The sequence below is a fragment of the Marmota flaviventris genome, chromosome 2 (genome assembly GCF_047511675.1).
Source record: "Marmota flaviventris isolate mMarFla1 chromosome 2, mMarFla1.hap1, whole genome shotgun sequence".
In the NCBI taxonomy this organism is placed as follows: Eukaryota; Metazoa; Chordata; class Mammalia; order Rodentia; family Sciuridae; genus Marmota; species Marmota flaviventris.
This window is the reverse complement of record NC_092499.1, coordinates 142,373,035-142,390,822: the sequence shown is the minus strand read 5'-3', so window position 1 is coordinate 142,390,822 and position 17,788 is coordinate 142,373,035. Positions and strand designations below refer to the sequence as shown.

The 17,788-nt window shown below is 46.5% G+C and overlaps 1 protein-coding gene across 2 annotated transcripts in view; it reads right to left on the bottom strand.

Annotated features, from left to right (window-relative positions):
* Window positions 1–17,788, bottom strand: part of Slco3a1 (solute carrier organic anion transporter family member 3A1) — a 299,077-nt gene that overhangs the window by 49,654 nt on the left and 231,635 nt on the right. For both annotated transcript variants that reach the window (XM_071608652.1, XM_071608651.1), the window contains exon 4: window positions 13,174–13,437. In XM_071608652.1, the coding sequence (XP_071464753.1) occupies window positions 13,174–13,437 (264 nt within the window). The remainder of the gene's footprint in view (window positions 1–13,173; window positions 13,438–17,788) is intronic.

Below are 17,788 nucleotides of genomic sequence, written 5' to 3'. Positions count from 1 at the left end.
TTCTCCTAGATCCTGCTTCATTTCAAGTGTGGTCTTTATGTCTCTGCTTTGACTGTTCTTTATAGGGTTTTAAACATGAATGATAATCTGACTTTTTAGAAATACCATTTCAAAGAAATGCCTAGAAGTGTTTACCTTTAAAATCTATGTTTAAATGTTAGGAAACTTTCCTTTGTTAAGTCCATATTATTTTTAAGTAGTGTACCAATATTTAGAGAAAACTTGACTGTGTGGTGTTTAAAAATGTGATTTAACAAATATAGACAATAAATACACTGGGCACAGGCAGAGGACAATGAGGTCTTCATGTGGAAGCGACCCTTGGATGCCAAGACTCTGCCCTTGGGTGAAGGCCAACTTGTTATGTGTGTGGCACATCATGACAGGGCCTGGGTGGTCATGTCATGGCACATCACACTCACACTATAGAGAGAGCAGCACAGATCACATCAGGTGATTGGGGCACTTCCTTGGAATGAAGGAGTCTGATGGTCCTGGTTGTTGATATGCTTTGGCAGATAATAACAGTGTTACTCAAGCCCTGTGTCCTTTGGGAATCAAGACATCTAGACTCTGAAAACATTGCCAATGACGAATGGGCAAGTTGGGGACATTCCAGGAAGATGATCCTTCACCATGCTTTTATTGTAGGCTTCATTTCCTTTGTCAGGTAGCAGTCCCTTTAGAGTCGGGGACTCCAGAAGAGTAAAGCGCCACAGCCATGCTCCATTACAAATTAAACCCCTGCAGGGCTGGCTGACACTACCCGGATCCTCTAATAGGAGACTTTTATTCTCTGGCTCAGAAATGACTGATGATCTGAGCTTTGATCACCATATCTCTTTAGGCCCCAGTATCACCTTGTCCTTGATCAGAGTTGTCATGATTTGTTTGGGGATGGGAAGGGCCCTTGCTCAACAAAGGCAACTCCAGTTAATGGAACGTTTTTTATACTTCAGCAAGCATTTTAATTATTCCAGAGATAATTCCTCGTCCGTGGGAGGAACTCCTTGTCAAGACAGGAGTCTGCCTGCTTTTGTCTTAATATCGAATGACTAATTTCTCTTTGAATTAGATGTGAAAATCATTAAGTTCCAGAAGCCTTGGACTGAAGGCCCGGAGAAGCATCGGTGGGCCTTATTTGCATGAAGAACTTTTTATTTTTTTAAACCAAGCTCATAGGCTTCTGGAAATGGCAGCTTCTTTTTGGGTCCCACTATTTTCCTCTCAGGTTCTTCCTCCGTCTCTGGCTCTACTGTGATGACCGGTTGCACTCTCACAAGATGATTCCTCACCAAAGGTTCAGCCTACCTTTCAAAACCCCAGTTTGAGGAAGGGCTCTCATTGAGCTTGATCCTAGGGTAACCCAGTGTTTCAAGATTTTTCATTCAAATAGATTGTTAAGCCTGTCACATAAGCCTTTCCAAGGAAGTGGCGGCTAATGAGTTGGTCCAACAAGCCAACTGGTGAGCCAAGGCCACACCAGGCCACTTTACACCTGCAGCCTCCTCCCCCAGCCATTTTCCTCCCACCTACTGAGTCATCCTGGGAAGGTGGCAGCTGGGGGTGAATCGCACAGTCCCACCAACCAGGGAAAGCTTTTCAGCTCTCCTCTAGAGCCCGCTGCTATCACCAGCAGGATGGCACAAAGTTGGGAATAGCAGTAGGGGAGTTTTCTCTAGGGAAAACAGGATTTCTACTGAAAGCTTTCAGAAGACATTCCTGCAGGGTTGTCACTTCATGTAATGTGGGTCTGTTAGGAGGGAGAATGGCAGATTCGAAGACATCATGAAAGTAATGTTGGGATGCCAAATAGCATCCCAACTGCTTGCCTATTGGCTCATCAACACACAACCTACTTCTCCCAACAAACCTGTGATTTGAGGACCCTTGAAAACGCCCCACTTACCGATGCGAAAACTGAAGCAGAGCATAGTCCCACAGTGAGAGAAGAAGCACAGCAGAACTCAGACTCAAACCCTGGTACCACCGCGCAGTACATGCTCACAGTGAGGGTGCTGTTCCAGGAGGTGCTGCCCTTGATTTGAAGATTAAATGTGCAGGCTACTCCTGGCAATCAAAGATGCAGCTTAATTCTTAGAAATAATAATAATAATAATAATGTAAAATAAATTCCCACTTGGGTTCAGGAAAATGTTTCCAATCTGATGTGGATCTGAGGCTTAGTCCAAGTAAGAGAACTAGGAAAAACACAAGAGGGAAGGAGAAATAAAAGCAAGCAAGCAACGGGGACCTGAAGGAACAGCTGTATAGTGTACCGAGGAAGCTGGCAGAAAACAATGTTTGAGAATCCGGGCTAAGGAGCCAGCTAATGGGAATTTGAATTCTGCCTTCAAGACTTCGTAGGTCTGTGATTGGAGCACATCATTCCATCCCATGGATGGCTGGAAAGATTAAATGAGACCTGAGCAGGGATAGCATGTGTCCCCAGATCTCAGGCACACAGGTAAGAGCTCAATGAGGATCCTAATTACCATCAATAAAAGTAATCTGTGGCCAAATTAGAGAGTGATCCCTTGGGCTCCTCGCTGTTTGTGTGGTGTGCCTTGGAGCCATGAAGACACCAGGCTTGCTGGGGGGGAATGCATCTGTGTGAATGAGGGGAGCCCAGGGCTTCCCAAAGAGATGCCCTTCCTCCAGAGGACCAAGCAACAGGCCAGATGAAGAGGGAAATGTCCTCATCCACTGCCCTTCCCTGGAGTTAGAGATAGCTCAGACAGTGGTCCCTGGGAGACCAAGTGCAGATTCCACTCGGTCTATTCGTTTTTGATCTCTCCTGAACTCAGCCCTGACTTTTCCCTTTAGTACCATCGCTGCCAATGCATCATTGTTAAGGGGAGCTGAAGCCAGTGTATGCAACTTCTCGGGAATTGTAACAATGACAGCTGCTGCTTGCTGGGCTAGTGTTGGGTGGGCACCGTGCTACGGCTTTTCTATCATCACAACCGCAGGGAGTCTTATCATTTCATTTCAGACAGAGGAATCCATGCTTCCTTAAGAGGCTGTGAACTCCACCTTGACCAAGAATACCACGCTGAGCACTGAAGCAGGATGAATTCCAATTCATGTCAGCCTGGACTCGAGCCCATGCCCTTAACCTTCATGGGGATTTGAATCGACAAAAAATTGTTTCTCTGCAAGCTGGGCTGCCACAAAGCGCTTTACAATGCATGGGACCCAAGAAAACAGAGGGGGAGGAAGCTGGGGTGAGGTAAATGAAAACCTCTAAATCATAAACATTGAGAACAACAAAAAGAAAAGAGGAAGGAAGAAATAATGAAGATGTGGAAAAATACTATGGCTGAGATAAAAAAGTGAGCCCAAGGTAGAGTGAATCCTATGAAAAATGAAGCAAAATCATCTAGCATGAATGTTTATCAGCTTCTGAGTTGGTGCCCTATACGCCCAGTGTGAGCTACCATCACTACACCAACACCTTGCCTAGGTCCTCCTGAGAACAGGGACGGAGAGGCTTCATCACTGGACGTGGGTGCCATGTCCCATAAGAGCAGATGCTGAATAAATGCAAGATGGATTAAATAATCCAATAAATGAATGAATGAATGAATTACAGAGTCCTGAACAGGACTAGTCCAGTCTCTTAAAAACAACAACAACAAAAACATTAACAGAGACAAATGTATGATCAAACCATTAGGGAAATTCCACAGGTTCATGGTCCATGGCAGAAGTGGGAACAATTAGCTCATAAAGTCATGGTAAATGATTTTTTTTGCCTGTGGGGCCAGAAATCTAAAGTGTGTATCTCTTCCTCATTCCCATGGTGATTCCTGAGGTGCCTAAATCATTCCCTTGGGTAAGGGTGGGGGAAAGTCCAGGCAGAAGAGGAGCCCTGCAGTATCTGGAACTGTTCTGGGGAAGCAAGTGTCTACCACACACTGGTCCCAGGCTGTATTTGGCCCCAACCTTGGACCCACTGGAGCCCCATCATTGTGACCCAGTCTGTCCCCTAATCTCTGCCTAGGCTGTCAAGGAAGCCTCTGGGAACCCTCTCATTGCAGGTTTGCAAGAAGTAACTACTAGGTATTCACCAGTCCTTAGTATGCAGCAGGCAGAGGGGGAGGCTTCCTTTGTACAGAGAATGTTGTGGTTTGTGTGAACAAATGAGGAACCACAGCACTGGAAACAAGCATTTAGAATGGAAGCCAAGTGTCTGCTGGGTATGGATTGGCCAGGACAATCCAGAGCCCATCAATTCCATTGATTCTGTTATGATTACCAACTCTATAATCCCACCTGGGAGGCCCAAGAGAAAAAGAGTCAACACAGCCAAACCCATGAGCCAGCTTAAATCAGGAACAGAGCATCTACCTCTGTGGATGATTGGCTTCCTGCAAGCTGCAACTCCAAATTGGTGTCACCCAGCCCCTTCCCTTCCTCTAGAGAGGGAAGTAGGATGCACAGGTTCACCACAGTATGCAGAGATAAAGAAAGGAGTCTGGGAAGCAGCCGCATCTTATTCAGACCCAAATATTGTATCTTCCCATGGCAGAGGTGGCAGACAGAGAATGACTAAGGGAATAAAGAGTCTTTTGTAAGCAAACAGCCACTTTCCCTACTTCACACCAGCCTCTCAGAACCTTCTCCAGGGGAAAACGGTGCCCCACCTCAGAGGCACAGCGCTGACTGCACCTAGCCCTCGTGAAAATGGAAACTCTAATGATGGGGGAGTTCACTCCTGGAAAGAGAAACAGTAACATACAGAAAAGAGACAGTGAGGCGAAGCGCCTGAATTGTGGCAAATGCCCACCTTGAAAGCCGAGGGTCCCTGATGTTACTTCCTAAAGCTCTGGGTACAGCAGTCTTTCTCAGAGCGCTCAACGTGCCAATGTCATCTCCAAGATGGCCCCAGAGCCCATAGAGTGTCCCAGCTTATTTGTGGAAGGGTTCCTTCCCTTCCTCCACCATTCCAACTTATATACAAGTACAACTGCTGGGGGAACAGCTCTGACCTGTCGGTCCCCAGTGGGGACCTCTCACAGGACCCCCATTGCCCCTGGCATTCATTTTCAGCTGGGATTTCACTTAAGAGTTCTCTGGGTGGTTTCAGACATCCAGCTGCTTGGGCCTCTGGCAGGACCAGCATTCCTGGAGTGAGCATGAAAACACATGGGGGCATCTCAAGACATTCTACAGGTGGTGCTGACTCCAACCCCTGGCTGGCAAACAGTGGCTCCCATGACAAAGTCCAGGCACTGTGGAAGGTCAACACCAAGGCTTTCAGTCATTCACTTACAATTTTATCAGGGACTAACTGAGTAGCTTCAGATCCCAGGAACTTGGCTGTTTGCAGGAACTCCCCCAGCCTGCCTTCGACTACGACCTTTTCTAAATCCCCTTTTCCACACCAGACATGTACCTTCCGTCCACGCCTTGGATATTCCTGTCACATGCCTCTGCCTGCCTGTACCTCCTGGCCTGAAGCCCTTCTCGTCTCTCCTCCTGGGGGTCCTATTCCTTCTAGATCAGGCTTCAATGCTACCTCCAAACTTGGGGTCTGCAAGCCCTCCTTTGAGGTCCTCAATTCATCCTTCCTCACGTCACCTTCTAGTCTGCATTCCAGCTGCCTCTGCCAAGTGGCTGGAGTTGAACATGAATAAGAGAGGTCTGTAGTCACACAGGTATGGGAAGTTTGGGGTAAAACAAAGCCAGCCAGTATTCTTGCAGCTGGTTTCCCCAGAGCTTTGAATGGGCTAATATAAAGTATGGCTCTCTAAGAGGGTCACAGTGCATGTGGGTTCCCACTTACATGGCACATAACCACTTTCCTTCTGCTGTGGATGTGTTTTTCCCTGAGCAACTTAGAGGACTTGTATTTCAAGGAAACCCTTTTGGGAAACACTGCCTTCTGGTTATTTCCTCTACTCATTCATTTAACAAATGCTTCAGGAATATCAAAGAGAATGCCCTCTATCAGGCTAGGTGCCCTCACACATGTATGTCTTGGTGGCTTTGATGAAATAACTTGAAGACAGCAGCTTATCCACAGACATATCCCCCGGTGCGGGTCCCAGCAGGCATTCCATCAACACCGATAAGAACATAATCAAGCCACTGACCAGCCTGGTCCCTGGGGACCTATAACAACAACTCCTACCGCCTGGCCCAGGATTCCAAGTGTCTGGGAGGGCAGATGGTTCCCTTCACCACAGAATCAAGAAAGAAGATTTTCACAGGAAATCTACACAAGGCAAGAGCACAGTTCTGAAGACAAATCGTGCAATAAAAAACACTCAGCCATTTAGCCTGCAGAACAAGGACTCTCAGATCACCAGGCTCCTCACAATAACAATTGGCTGAAAGGCACAGGCCCCTAATTAAGAAAAATGTAGCCCAAATCGACTGCTGAATTGATAGGGGATGGAAGAGGCCTAGCAGAAAGACAGAAACCAGGGGTGTGAGTAAAGTCCTGCAATGGGGGGGGGGTGAATCTGTCCCTTGCCCAGCAAGTGGAACACCTGCTAGAGATAGGCAAGTGATCCCATGAAGCCCAGTGTTACCTGGGAAGTCAGTTCCGACAATTGGTCCCATGGACCCTCCCTGACGCAGGTGAGTCACTTGTGGGCTGATGGTGGCACTCAGAACCTAAGAGGCTCTGACCATGCCCGTGTCCTTGGGAAGGTCACACATAGGCCAAAGCGCAAGGTGATGGTGGGATGGCAGCAGGGGAGCAGTAAGGAAAGCAGAAAACTGCACTGGGCTTGGTGATGCGTGTCCAGCCATTCATTTGCTCCTCTGCTTATCAGATAGCAGGGATTTAGCACCTATTGTGTACCAAGCAGACGTGGTCCCTGCCCTGACTGGCTGATGGAGGAAGTAAATAAGCACACATTTACAGATAAAGTGATGGCAAGCCTTGGAAGGAGTTCTGACAGGAGGTCATGGAAATGTCTTCCACAAATGAGGTGAGGAGCAGATGTCCGAAGAGGGGATCAGAATTCCAGGGTGGGGGGGACTGCAAGTGCAAAGTCCTGGGAGGAATGGAGCCCCAGGGAATATGGGAGACTACAAGGAGGCTGGGAAGAGGGGCATGGAAGGAGCAAGGAGGAGGTGTGAGAGAGGCTGGAATGGCCTCGGACCTTTCTGAGAAGGTCTCACTGTGGAAACAGACTGGAGGGGTTTGGGGCAGACTACAGTGAGGGAGAGACCAGGGGAAGGAGCAGGCTGTACAGTGATTTGTGTGGCCAAATCAGCAAACTGAGTTATGGGCTGCACTGGGCCCCAGCACATTTCAGCTCTCTAAAAGTGAGGCTCTTCTGGAGCTCTTTTGGATAGAAGCAAGTGAAGCAGAAACCATTATCAGACACAGGAAGGGCCTTGGGTCCTAGGCGGATTCCCTTTATCCTCCTTAGTCATTTCTTTTTTTTTTCTTTAATTTTTATTGTTGGTTGTTCAAAACATTACATAGTTCTTAACAAATCACATTTCACACTTTGATTCAAGTGGGTTATGAACTCCCATTTTTACCCCGTATACAGATTGCAGCATAACATCGGTTACACATCCACTGTTTTACATATTGCTATACTAGTGTCTGTTGTATTCTGCTGCCTTTCCTATCCTCTACTATCCCCCATCCCCTCCCCTCCCATCTTCTCTCTCCACCCCATCTACTGTAATTCATTTCTCCCCCTTGTTTTTTTTCCCCTTTCCCCTAACTTCCTCTTGTATGTAATTTTGTATAACCCTGAGGGTCTCCTTCCATTTCCATGCAATTTCCCTTCTCTTTCCTTTTCCCTCCCACCTCTCACCCCTGTTTAATGTTAATCTTCTTCTCATGCTCTTCCTCCCAACTCTGTTCTTACTCTCCTTATATCAAAGAAAACATTTGGCATTTGTTTTTTAGGGATTGGCTAGCTTCACTTAGCATAATCTGTTCTAATGCCATCCATTTCCCTGCAAATTCTATGATTTTGTCATTTTTTAATGCAGAGTAATACTCCATTGTGTATAACTGCCACATTTTTTTTATCCATTCGTCTATTGAAGGGCATCTAGGTTGGTTCCACAGTATTGCTATTGTGAATTGTGCTGCTATGAACATCGATGTAGCAGTGTCCCTGTAGCATGCTCTTTTTAGGTCTTTAGGGAATAGACCGAGAAGGGGAATAGCTGGGTCAAATGGTGGTTCCATTCCCAGCTTTCCAAGAAATCTCCATACTGCTTTCTAAATTGGCTGCACCAATTTGCAGTCCCACCAGCAATGTACAAGTGTACCCTTTTCCCCACATCCTCGCCAGCACTTGTTGTTGTTTGACTTCATAATGGCTGCCAATCTTACTGGAGTGAGATGGTATCTTAGGGTGGTTTTGATTTGCATTTCTCTGACTGCTAGAAATGGTGAGCATTTTTTCAAGTACTTACAGTCATTTCATTAACAGTTTAGTGAATCCTGTGGGAAACGGCAGAGAGCACACTGCAAGTGGTGTCTGGGGACCTGGGTCCAGTCCCAGCTGTGGGGAGCCTAGGTACTTGGTTTAACCACTCCCCAGCCCAAGCTCCAAAGTCCAGGAAAGTCACACAGAGGTCAGTTACAACCCCCACCACATCTGCTGTGGGTCCCAGTGGCAGAAATTACAGGGTCTAGATGATGAATTTCATGACTGAGCCTGGCACCCTAGTCCTGCCCAACCCATTCAGCTACCACTTGCTGTCTCCCAGTTGGGTATCTTTTCTGGGACAGAGAGAGGCAACTTGGACAGATAGGTCAGTATGAAGGACTTGGAGTTAAAGAGTACTCGGCTCTTGACTGCTCTGGTCTCTCAGTGATCAAAGGCAGGTTGTGCCCTGCAGGTTTGGGACCTCTGGAGCAGTTACATTCATCCAGCTAGAAGTTCAAGATGTGCCAGTGTTAACAGGAGGGTGTCCTTCCCTGCCTTTTAGGCTGGAGATTTGTCTGCAAGACCCATTGCTTTAGGGTATATCTGTGCTATTCTAGGTGACAGCCAAAGTTTTAACAGACTGCCGAAAAGTCAGTTTCACCTGGCGGTGTCACTTGTTCTTTAAGAGAGTCATTTATTGTCAGATGAAGCAGCACAATGTCATGATTAAGAAGACAGGCATCAGGGTCTTCACCAGAGTTCAAAAGTCTTTCCTTTCCATCTCTAAGCCTCAACTCCCTTATCTGTAAAATGGCACCAGTGCCTCCTCAGGCTGGGGGTATTCAATAGCAGTGCAGGGGAAACAGCCTCAACCGCTGTTAACATGTGTGGGAGCACACATGTGCACACTGGCAAGAAAGTGTGCATTTGTTACTTTATGTAGATGCCATCTACATGCCAAGCACTGTGCTCCTCACTAGAAATGAGCAGATAAAATAAAGCCTCATCCTTGGAGACCCACAGTCTTTTGGAAGATACAGACAAGAAGCCAGACCACCATGGTAACACAGTAGGAGAGGCTTTGCTGGGGCTACATGAGCGATACAGAAATGCAGCTCATCTTGTCCTGGGCACCTGGGGACATGCACACAGAGGGGCTGCAGGAGGCTTCCTAGGAACGTGAGGACAGAACCCAGCCCAGAAGTGATCCAAAGGAGGAAAAACCATTCCAGGAAGAAACAGTAGCAAGGAGGAGCATTCCAGATGCTTTTCAGGAACTGTGGAGACTATGAGGGTGAAGGTGGAGAGATATATGGCTATAGAACAGTCCTAGGTCCTGTTTGTCAAGGCTTCTGAGGGTTCCAGAGACAACTTATAATGAAATGCAAGACTGTGGATGTGACCTGTAATGGGGACTAGCTGATAATTCTATACATATCTATTTCAAAATGAGCCCACACCTATTACAAATCTGGATGTGAAATTTAACATATACAGTGATGCAATACTGTCTATTACAGTTACTTTAATTCCTTCCTCCCTCCAGGTGCAGCCTTTCACAAAGAATTCTGCAAAAAGCTGAGTATCTGCTAGATTCAGAAGGCCATGCCAGGTGTAGTCCCAGCCAACACACAGCTTACTCATGGGTTAGAGAAGAAAGAAGAGTGTTAGACACAGAGGGAGCTACCTGGGACAGAGCTGGGCCATTCAAAGAGCAAGATCAGGGAGGAGGCCTTCAGAGCCAGGACTTAAAAGAAAAGCTATTTGGTGGCACAGCTGAAATGCAAAATGTGCCTTGGATTGGCAGGCTTCCACCTGGGGGAGTTACTGGAGTTTAATAAACCCAAGCATTTGTTCATCTGCTGCCTGCTTTGGAAAATGCTTACATGACAGTCACTACAAGCTGGGGACTCCTGGGCTATTCTGGAACAAGACTCTGCTTTCCATCCTTCACCTTCTGCTAAGGGTTACAAACCCAACTGATGGCTGGCTTTGTTGGAAATCAACCTTCGAAGCCTGCTTCTTGAGGGGAGTGCCCTGAAAAAATGAACCCCAGACCCAAACTCCCATATCACCACAGCTCAATTTCCTCTGTAAGTGGGCATAAGTAATAATATCATCCTCCTGCAGCTGTGGTAAAGATTAAACTAGATCCCACATGGTAAAGCCTAGCAGAGTAAAGTGACATGGCCCAGGGAGAGTGGCTGAGCTGGATTTGAACCCAGGTGGGGACTCAGAGCACTCAGGGGATACAGATTGATGGAAGAAGAAGAAACCCTTTTGCAAGCTCAAGCAAAACACATGAGCAACTGCAACCTATAGGTTTTGAGAGCCGTGTTAATTCCTCTGGTAAATGCAACATTGCTCAGCTTATTTTTATGCATAAACATGTAGTACACTGCCTGGAGACCACAGGGGCTTTCAAGGCTGAAAACTGGATGACAAGTTAGTTTGGGGTTGCCACCATGCCACTGCACGGTGCTTTTGGTGAAAATGTCCATGTGGCAAAACCATTAGTCTCATGGGGGAAAGAATGAATGCAAGCACCAGACCCCTTCTCCATGTGCTGGCCTGTGTAAGATTTATTAGCATAACAGCTCACATGGCTATCCTCTGGCTCTGGGGAAGAGTCTTCTAGAGACACAGCCTTCCTCTCCTGCTGCCTCTGGGAATTGTTAATCAGAAAAATCAGAATTTGGTGTGTATACAGATCATAACTTCTGATCATTTATGGTCTAGTGTGTTCCAGACCTTTCCACCCAATTGTGCACCTGTCATCTCAGGTACAGCCCACCTAATGCTTATATTGTTTTTGATTTGACCTCACCTATTGCAGCCCTCCCCTAGTGGAGTACCAGCTCCAGGATATAAGCCACTAAGCCACCACTGTGTGCCCGACCCCCAGTAGGATCTCAGGAACTCTGAAGCCATGACAGCCCCTCAAGACTTGGTTCAGCTTTGCCTTTGATCCTTTCCTTGCTCCTCTTGGGAGAGGTGAGCTCCTCACTGCTTGTCATCTCCCTGCCCTTATGTGTTGTTGCTGCTATGGTTTCCCTGTCCCAGGCTGTCCTTGCTGGCTTCTGGTCTGTTCCCATATAGGGTGGTGAGTTCTTTGATCTTTGTAAGCCCAGAGATGGAAGATGAGAGATTACTGTGATCCTCTTGCAAGACAGGGCTATCACACTGGGGTGAGGAGAGATCAGGAGAGGCGGGCATTACCACTCTGGGTGTCCTCTGCCAAGCCCACTCTTGTGTCATCCAATTGTTCCTGTGAGTTTGGTTATTGGGATGGTCTCTGTGGCTAGAGAGGAGCAGCAGGCATCATCCTCCAGCCAGCTTGGAGTGTCCCAGAAGTAACTCTGTTATTAATTAAGTTCTAGAATATATCGAGGAGGGTGGTCCCCACCAAGGCAACCTCCGAGGACGAAACTCCGTGGCCCTTTCACTTACCTATGCATTCTAGAACTTAGATGAATTTTAAGTTCTTCTACAGATAATTCCAAATCCCAGCATTGGTAGACACTGGCATGGAATATGGAATCAGACATGATATTATGTTATTAAATTATTTCTTTTCAGAAATCACATACATCCTTTCAATGCCTAATGGACTAACAGGTAGGATTAACAGTCTTCTGCAGGCAGTGCTTCTGTTTGCAGGACAGTACTTTCAGGGAGGAACTGTGTGACTGTGCAAACACCGCAGGGAAAAGTGAAGGGTGGCTGAGCTGCAGAGAAGGAGACGGTGGTCCAAATATGAGGCAATCCAAGGCTCTTGTGCATCCATAGCAGGTGCACCTTGCTACACAGATGCTCAGCATAGAGACTCTTAGTGTTAGATCAAAGAGACTCCTGGAGGGCTGCATTTGTCGATGCCAAGGGCTGTCTCAGCAGCTGAGTGCTCAGTTTGTGCAAAGAGGTGACTGGCCATTGCCTTTATTTCACCAGGGAAACAGTGTCCCCTCCTTGCTCCTGCCTGCAGCAGCCTGCTCATTTCTAAAATCCAGCAGGTGTTTCACTGGACCCAAGCAAGGAGTCCTGTGAATTAGGGATCACCACACGTAGCTCACCAGGGGGTGGCTGTGACAGACAGTGAGCTGCTTCAGAGGCTGCTGGGTGACATTCAGCTACTCTGTCACTTTCCTTGCCTTGAAGGGACTGTGCAGAAGATGGAAGCAACCTGGGGGGACCTCTTATTCTCATTCTGCATCGCTGTTTACGCCTCACCCGTTTTGTCAGAAAAGCTGGGCTCGTTTTTCTTTTAAAAACGATAGCCGGAGCTTTGCTGCATTCCATTGGATGGCTCTGTTACCAAGAGGGGGTTGGCATTTACTTCAGGAGGAACACATCTCTCATCTTTAGAAGAGGAAGGACAATGAATCTGAAGAAACGCATTTTGGATGTGGCTTTTTAAAGAATGTGTGCACCAAGCAAAGGGAGCCTACTTCAAAAATCCTTTGTTGCTTCAAGGTGCTCATAAGTGGACTTAAAGAGTTGAAAAGAGTTGCTTGGAAGGTTTTGCTTCCTTACTCCCCATTTGTGTTCTTCCTTCTATAGACACGTATGCTTATTGGACATCAGGTCCTATATTAACCATTGGGGTTCCAGCAGTAAATGCTGACTATGTTTGTTCTCAGCAAGCAAGTCTGGCCATACGCACAGGGCTGTAGGGGGCAGTCATGCACAACAAATATGAGTCAGCCTCCACTCAAGTCCTCTAGCACCCAGTCCTGAGTACCACCCTTTCCCGCATCCCCTCCCATTTCTATCTCCTTATTATTCAGACCAAGGGTGGAAGAGCTACCCTTACCTCTCAGTTGCTGGAAGCAAGAGGCACTGCTGTCTGGCTCCAGGGGGTGCCTTAGGACCCCATTGCTGGGCTTGGGCCTCTCATATTCTCTTTCTGGGAGCATGGCCTGCTCACTCTCCATGGCGGGGTCTGAGTGTGGGGGCAGGGACTGTGGGAACCCGAACATCAAGAGGGAGGAGAAGAAGAGTAAGGCACCGCAGAGCAGAAAGCCACCCCACCAGGCTCCAATCCAGCGGGGGTCGTCTGGAGTGATGTCCAGGTTACCTGCAAAAAAAAAAAAAAAAGGAGAGAGCACAGCTGAGTGGCAGGGACACACAGGCCGTGGAGATATTGCTGAGGACTTGAGCAGCAGAGGTTCAAGGGCTCTAGAAAGAGACCAGGGAGGAGTCTTATTAAGGAAGTTGGGGCCTAATCCAACATGATGGAGAGTAGAGCCTACTTTATCTTCTATTAGGTGCAGGGTCTCTAGTTTAATTCCTAGGTCCTTGATCCACTTTGAGTTGAGTTTTGTGCATGGTGAGAGATAGGGGCTTATGTTGCATATGGATTTCCAGTTTTCCTAGCACCATTTGTTGAAGAGGCTATCTTCTACCCAACATATGTTTTTGGTGCCTCTGTCTAATATAAGATAACTGCATTTATGTGGGTTTGTCTCTGTGTCCTCTATTCTGTTCCATTGGTCTACCAGTCAATTTTGGTGCCAATACCATGCGGTTTTTGTTACTATAGCTCTGTAGTATAGTTTAAGGTCAAGGGCATACTCTTACATTGCTGGGGGAGCTGTGAATTGGTGCAACCAATCTGGAAAACAGTATGGAGATTCCTTGGAAAACTGGGAATGGAACCACCATTTGACCCAGCTATCCCATTCCTTGGTTTACACCCAAAGGACTTAAAAACAGCATACTACAAGGACACAGCCACATCAATGTTTATAGCAGCACAATTCACAATAGCTAAACTGTGGAACCAACCTATATGCCCTTCAGTAGATGAATGGATAAAGAAAATGTGGTATATATACACAGTGGAATATTATTCAGCATTAAAAGAGAATAAAATTATGGCATTTGCAGGTAAATGGATGAAGTTGGAGAAGATAATGCTAAGTGAAGTTAGCCAATCCCCAAAAACCAAATGCCAGATGTTTCCTCTGATATAAGGAGGCTGATTCATAATGGAGATGAGGGCTAGCATGGGAGGAACAGACGAACTTTAGATAGGGTAAAGGGGAGGGAGGGAAAGGGACGGGGCATGGAAGCATGAAAGACAGTGGGATGAGACATCATTACCCTAAGTACATGTATGAAAACATGGATGGTGTGACTCTACTTTGTGTACAACCAGAGACATGAAAAATTGTGCTCCATTTGTGTAATGTGAATTGAACTGTATTCTGTCATGTGTAACAAATTAGAATAAATAAAATGGAAAAAAATAAAAAAATAAAAAATAAAAGAGAGACCAGGGAGGGAGAACCGGCCACCGGGCTAGGAAACCCATCGGTTCCACGTCAGCGCTTCGGTTTCTCTCAGAGCCTGAGACTGATCACGTTCTCTCCTTAATTTTCTTGTCTACCCTGTGTTTATATCAGTCTAAACAAAACCAGTGAGAAGCCAGACGCCTCTGAATCTAAGCTGGAATTGGCTGACTTAGCAGCGCTGCCAAGGTGTGCATGTGAAAACACAAGGAAACATTTACTGTTGGAGGGTAGGCTTTCACTAGGTCTGTTCATGCTCAGCCCCCAATCAGCTCATCTGAAATCTCATTCGAGGGCCCCCTCCCTGTCTTAAATCAGGTTTACAGCTTCCAAGGGAAGATAATGATAGTAGAAGGAGAGCACAGGGCTGGACCTCCATGTACACCCGAGATGCCGTGGTTGAAATCCTCGTATCTCTTCTCTCTGCAGGACTTCGGGCAGGTGGCTTAACTTACCATGCTTCAGTTTACTAATCTATATAACACTGATGACAATGACAGTACTTACTTTATGGGGTCACTGGGAAAATCCAACCAACCACACCAGCCATAAAGTGCTCAGAATCGTGTCTGGCACATGCTCGAGTAGCCAATGGATACTAGCTTGTTTTTTAGGGCTTGGGTCCTGCCAGTGGACAGGTTAATTCAAACCTTGTTGGTGGCCTGTGGTTTGGCATTGTCCCTATACAAGAAAGCTCTGCAGCCAGCTCATGTGCTTAGAGGCTGTGGCTTGGCTTCACTGGACTGTTATTTTTGACTTGCCAGCTGAAGTCATGGGAACACAGACTACAGCCTTCTCCTTGGTATTTTTCCTTCTTTCTCTTTACAGCTGCCCTGCAAAGCATCATTCCAAGATGAATTGCTCTTTGATGATAAACCATGCTCCTGGAGCCCAGAAGGAAATTCTTGGAGACCTAGGGAATGGCACATGAGTTAGGACCAACTGGTCTGCAGGCCTGGACCAGATGGATGGTCAGCTCTGGAAAGAGTGATGACTGCAGACACCAGATGAACACTTCAGCATTTATAAAGTGCTCTCCCTGAAGACTCCTCAGCTAACACTAATGATGATGCCAGCCATCATTTACAGAGGGTGTCTGTCTGCACCAGCCATTATGCAGAGCACAGTCATATATGTCCCACTCAACCCTCCCTGTAATTCTACAAGGCAGAGAAATTTCATGACCCCTATTTTGCCTATTCATTATCTGATTTTATTTAGATGGGGAAACTGAGGCTCACAAAGGTTAGGTTCCCTGCCCAGGTTAAACAGAGTGGAAAACTATAACCCCAGTATTTGCCCATAAGGGCCCACACTCTACTACTCTGCTATACTATTGCCCTTGATGATCTGCACTCTGCTCCCTACAGGGATCTGGGTGAATGATTCCTTCCTGTGCTTTGTGCAGTGGGTCTAAGACCACCAGCTCTTTGGAGAGGTGGCAAGTTGATTCTGCAACATGGTTGATCTCTGTCCTTGATGTACACCCAGCGGCATTAACCAGGGACCAGATGTTTCAGAGAACTTGGGGGCTAAAACCCAGCCCTTCCCCTTATTAGCCATAGCACTCCCTGGGCCTCAGTATTATCATCTGCAAAATAAACATGGCATCCACCTACAGTAGTTGCAAGGATGAGAGATCATAAGAATCCCTGGCACGTAGTAGGTTTTTTGCATGTGGCATCTCTTATTATTTTCACGTATGTTTCTTTGTATACAAATGAGCAGTTCAATATTTGGATTTTTTTTTTTTTAAGAAGTTTAGGCATAGGAAAATACAAGGTGATCCTGAAAGCATTTTTATGCAAATGAGGAAAGAGAAAAGGAAGTGAAATTGCCTGGGGTAGCTGAAGAGGACTGTTTCACTAGTCACTTACTGTTTCTTCACCTGCTGCTAAGCAATGAATGAAAACAAAGGGAGCTGCCAGCTCCCCTCCATTGTCTACAGGCTCCATAAAGGGGGAATTGGAGCCTGGCAGATGTGAGTGATGAAAGAGAAAGAAAACCTAGCAGTTGTTGGGGAAACAAAAACAGTCCTATGTGGAAAGTCACAGGAAGTTAGTGACTCTGTTGTAAGTGTGAGAAAATATCCCGGGGAGAGGGATGGCAGTGGGGGTGGCAGGCAGCTGTTTGTGTAACCAGTGGACCTGCTCCTGTAGGTATGTGTATGTATGCAGAAACGCTAGGTTGGCTGGAAGTTTGAATGACAGGGAAGAGTGCATCTTCTGTGTTAGAACCAAAGCACACTTGCCTTTTGGGTGAAGCCAGAAAATGGGGTCTGCAGGGAGCTAGGTGGAGGGCAAGATTTTGTAGATCAGGAAAAGCATCATTGGCTATTTTGAGAAGTATTGATTCCCCCCCTCCCCTCAATTTCAATTACCCAGAGCACTGTGGCAGGGAGAGAAAGACCCTAAGGGAGAAACCACTTGGCTCTGGAGCGTGCTGCTCTCTACATGGGTAGGCTTCATGACTGACTTCCAATCTGATTTTGGGAAGATGACTAATGCTTAAACCTAGTCTGGAAACTTCTTTTCTCCACCCATCTCCACAATGAATAATATTTTTATGAGGCATTTTGGCTAGCTGTGGTGAAAAACTTCCTTCCACTTGCCTGGCAGTTGCCAAGGCTCAGTAGAGACTGTTCCAGAATTACTGATGCTGAGGGGGCGTTTCCCACACAGGCTGACAAACAATGGCGTGGTAGATGTTGACAGTGTCTGCATTCGGATAGCCTCTTCTTTCAGGGACAAGGGGATTACACTTCCCTTATTTTATGAAGTCTGATGTAGCCACGTGCCAGAGTTTTGCCCATGAAACATAAGCAGAGGGGACATGTGTCACTTCTGTGTGGAAGAATATACACGAACTGGTCTATGAGTCCCCAAATTTCTTCCTCCTAAATGTTATCTGACAGGCTACAATAAACGTGATTTCCTATGGACCTGCAATGGTTGTACAGTATGAATAAGAAATAAACCTTTAGTTTTCTAAACCATTGAGATGTCAGGGGTATTTGTTACTATGACATAACCTCTCGTACCCTGTCTAGTACAAAAGACTTAAGAAATAGACATTCCTGCTCTGTGGAGGCAAGGCTTGAAAACCTCTTTTTTTTTTTTTTCCTACCTGATTCTA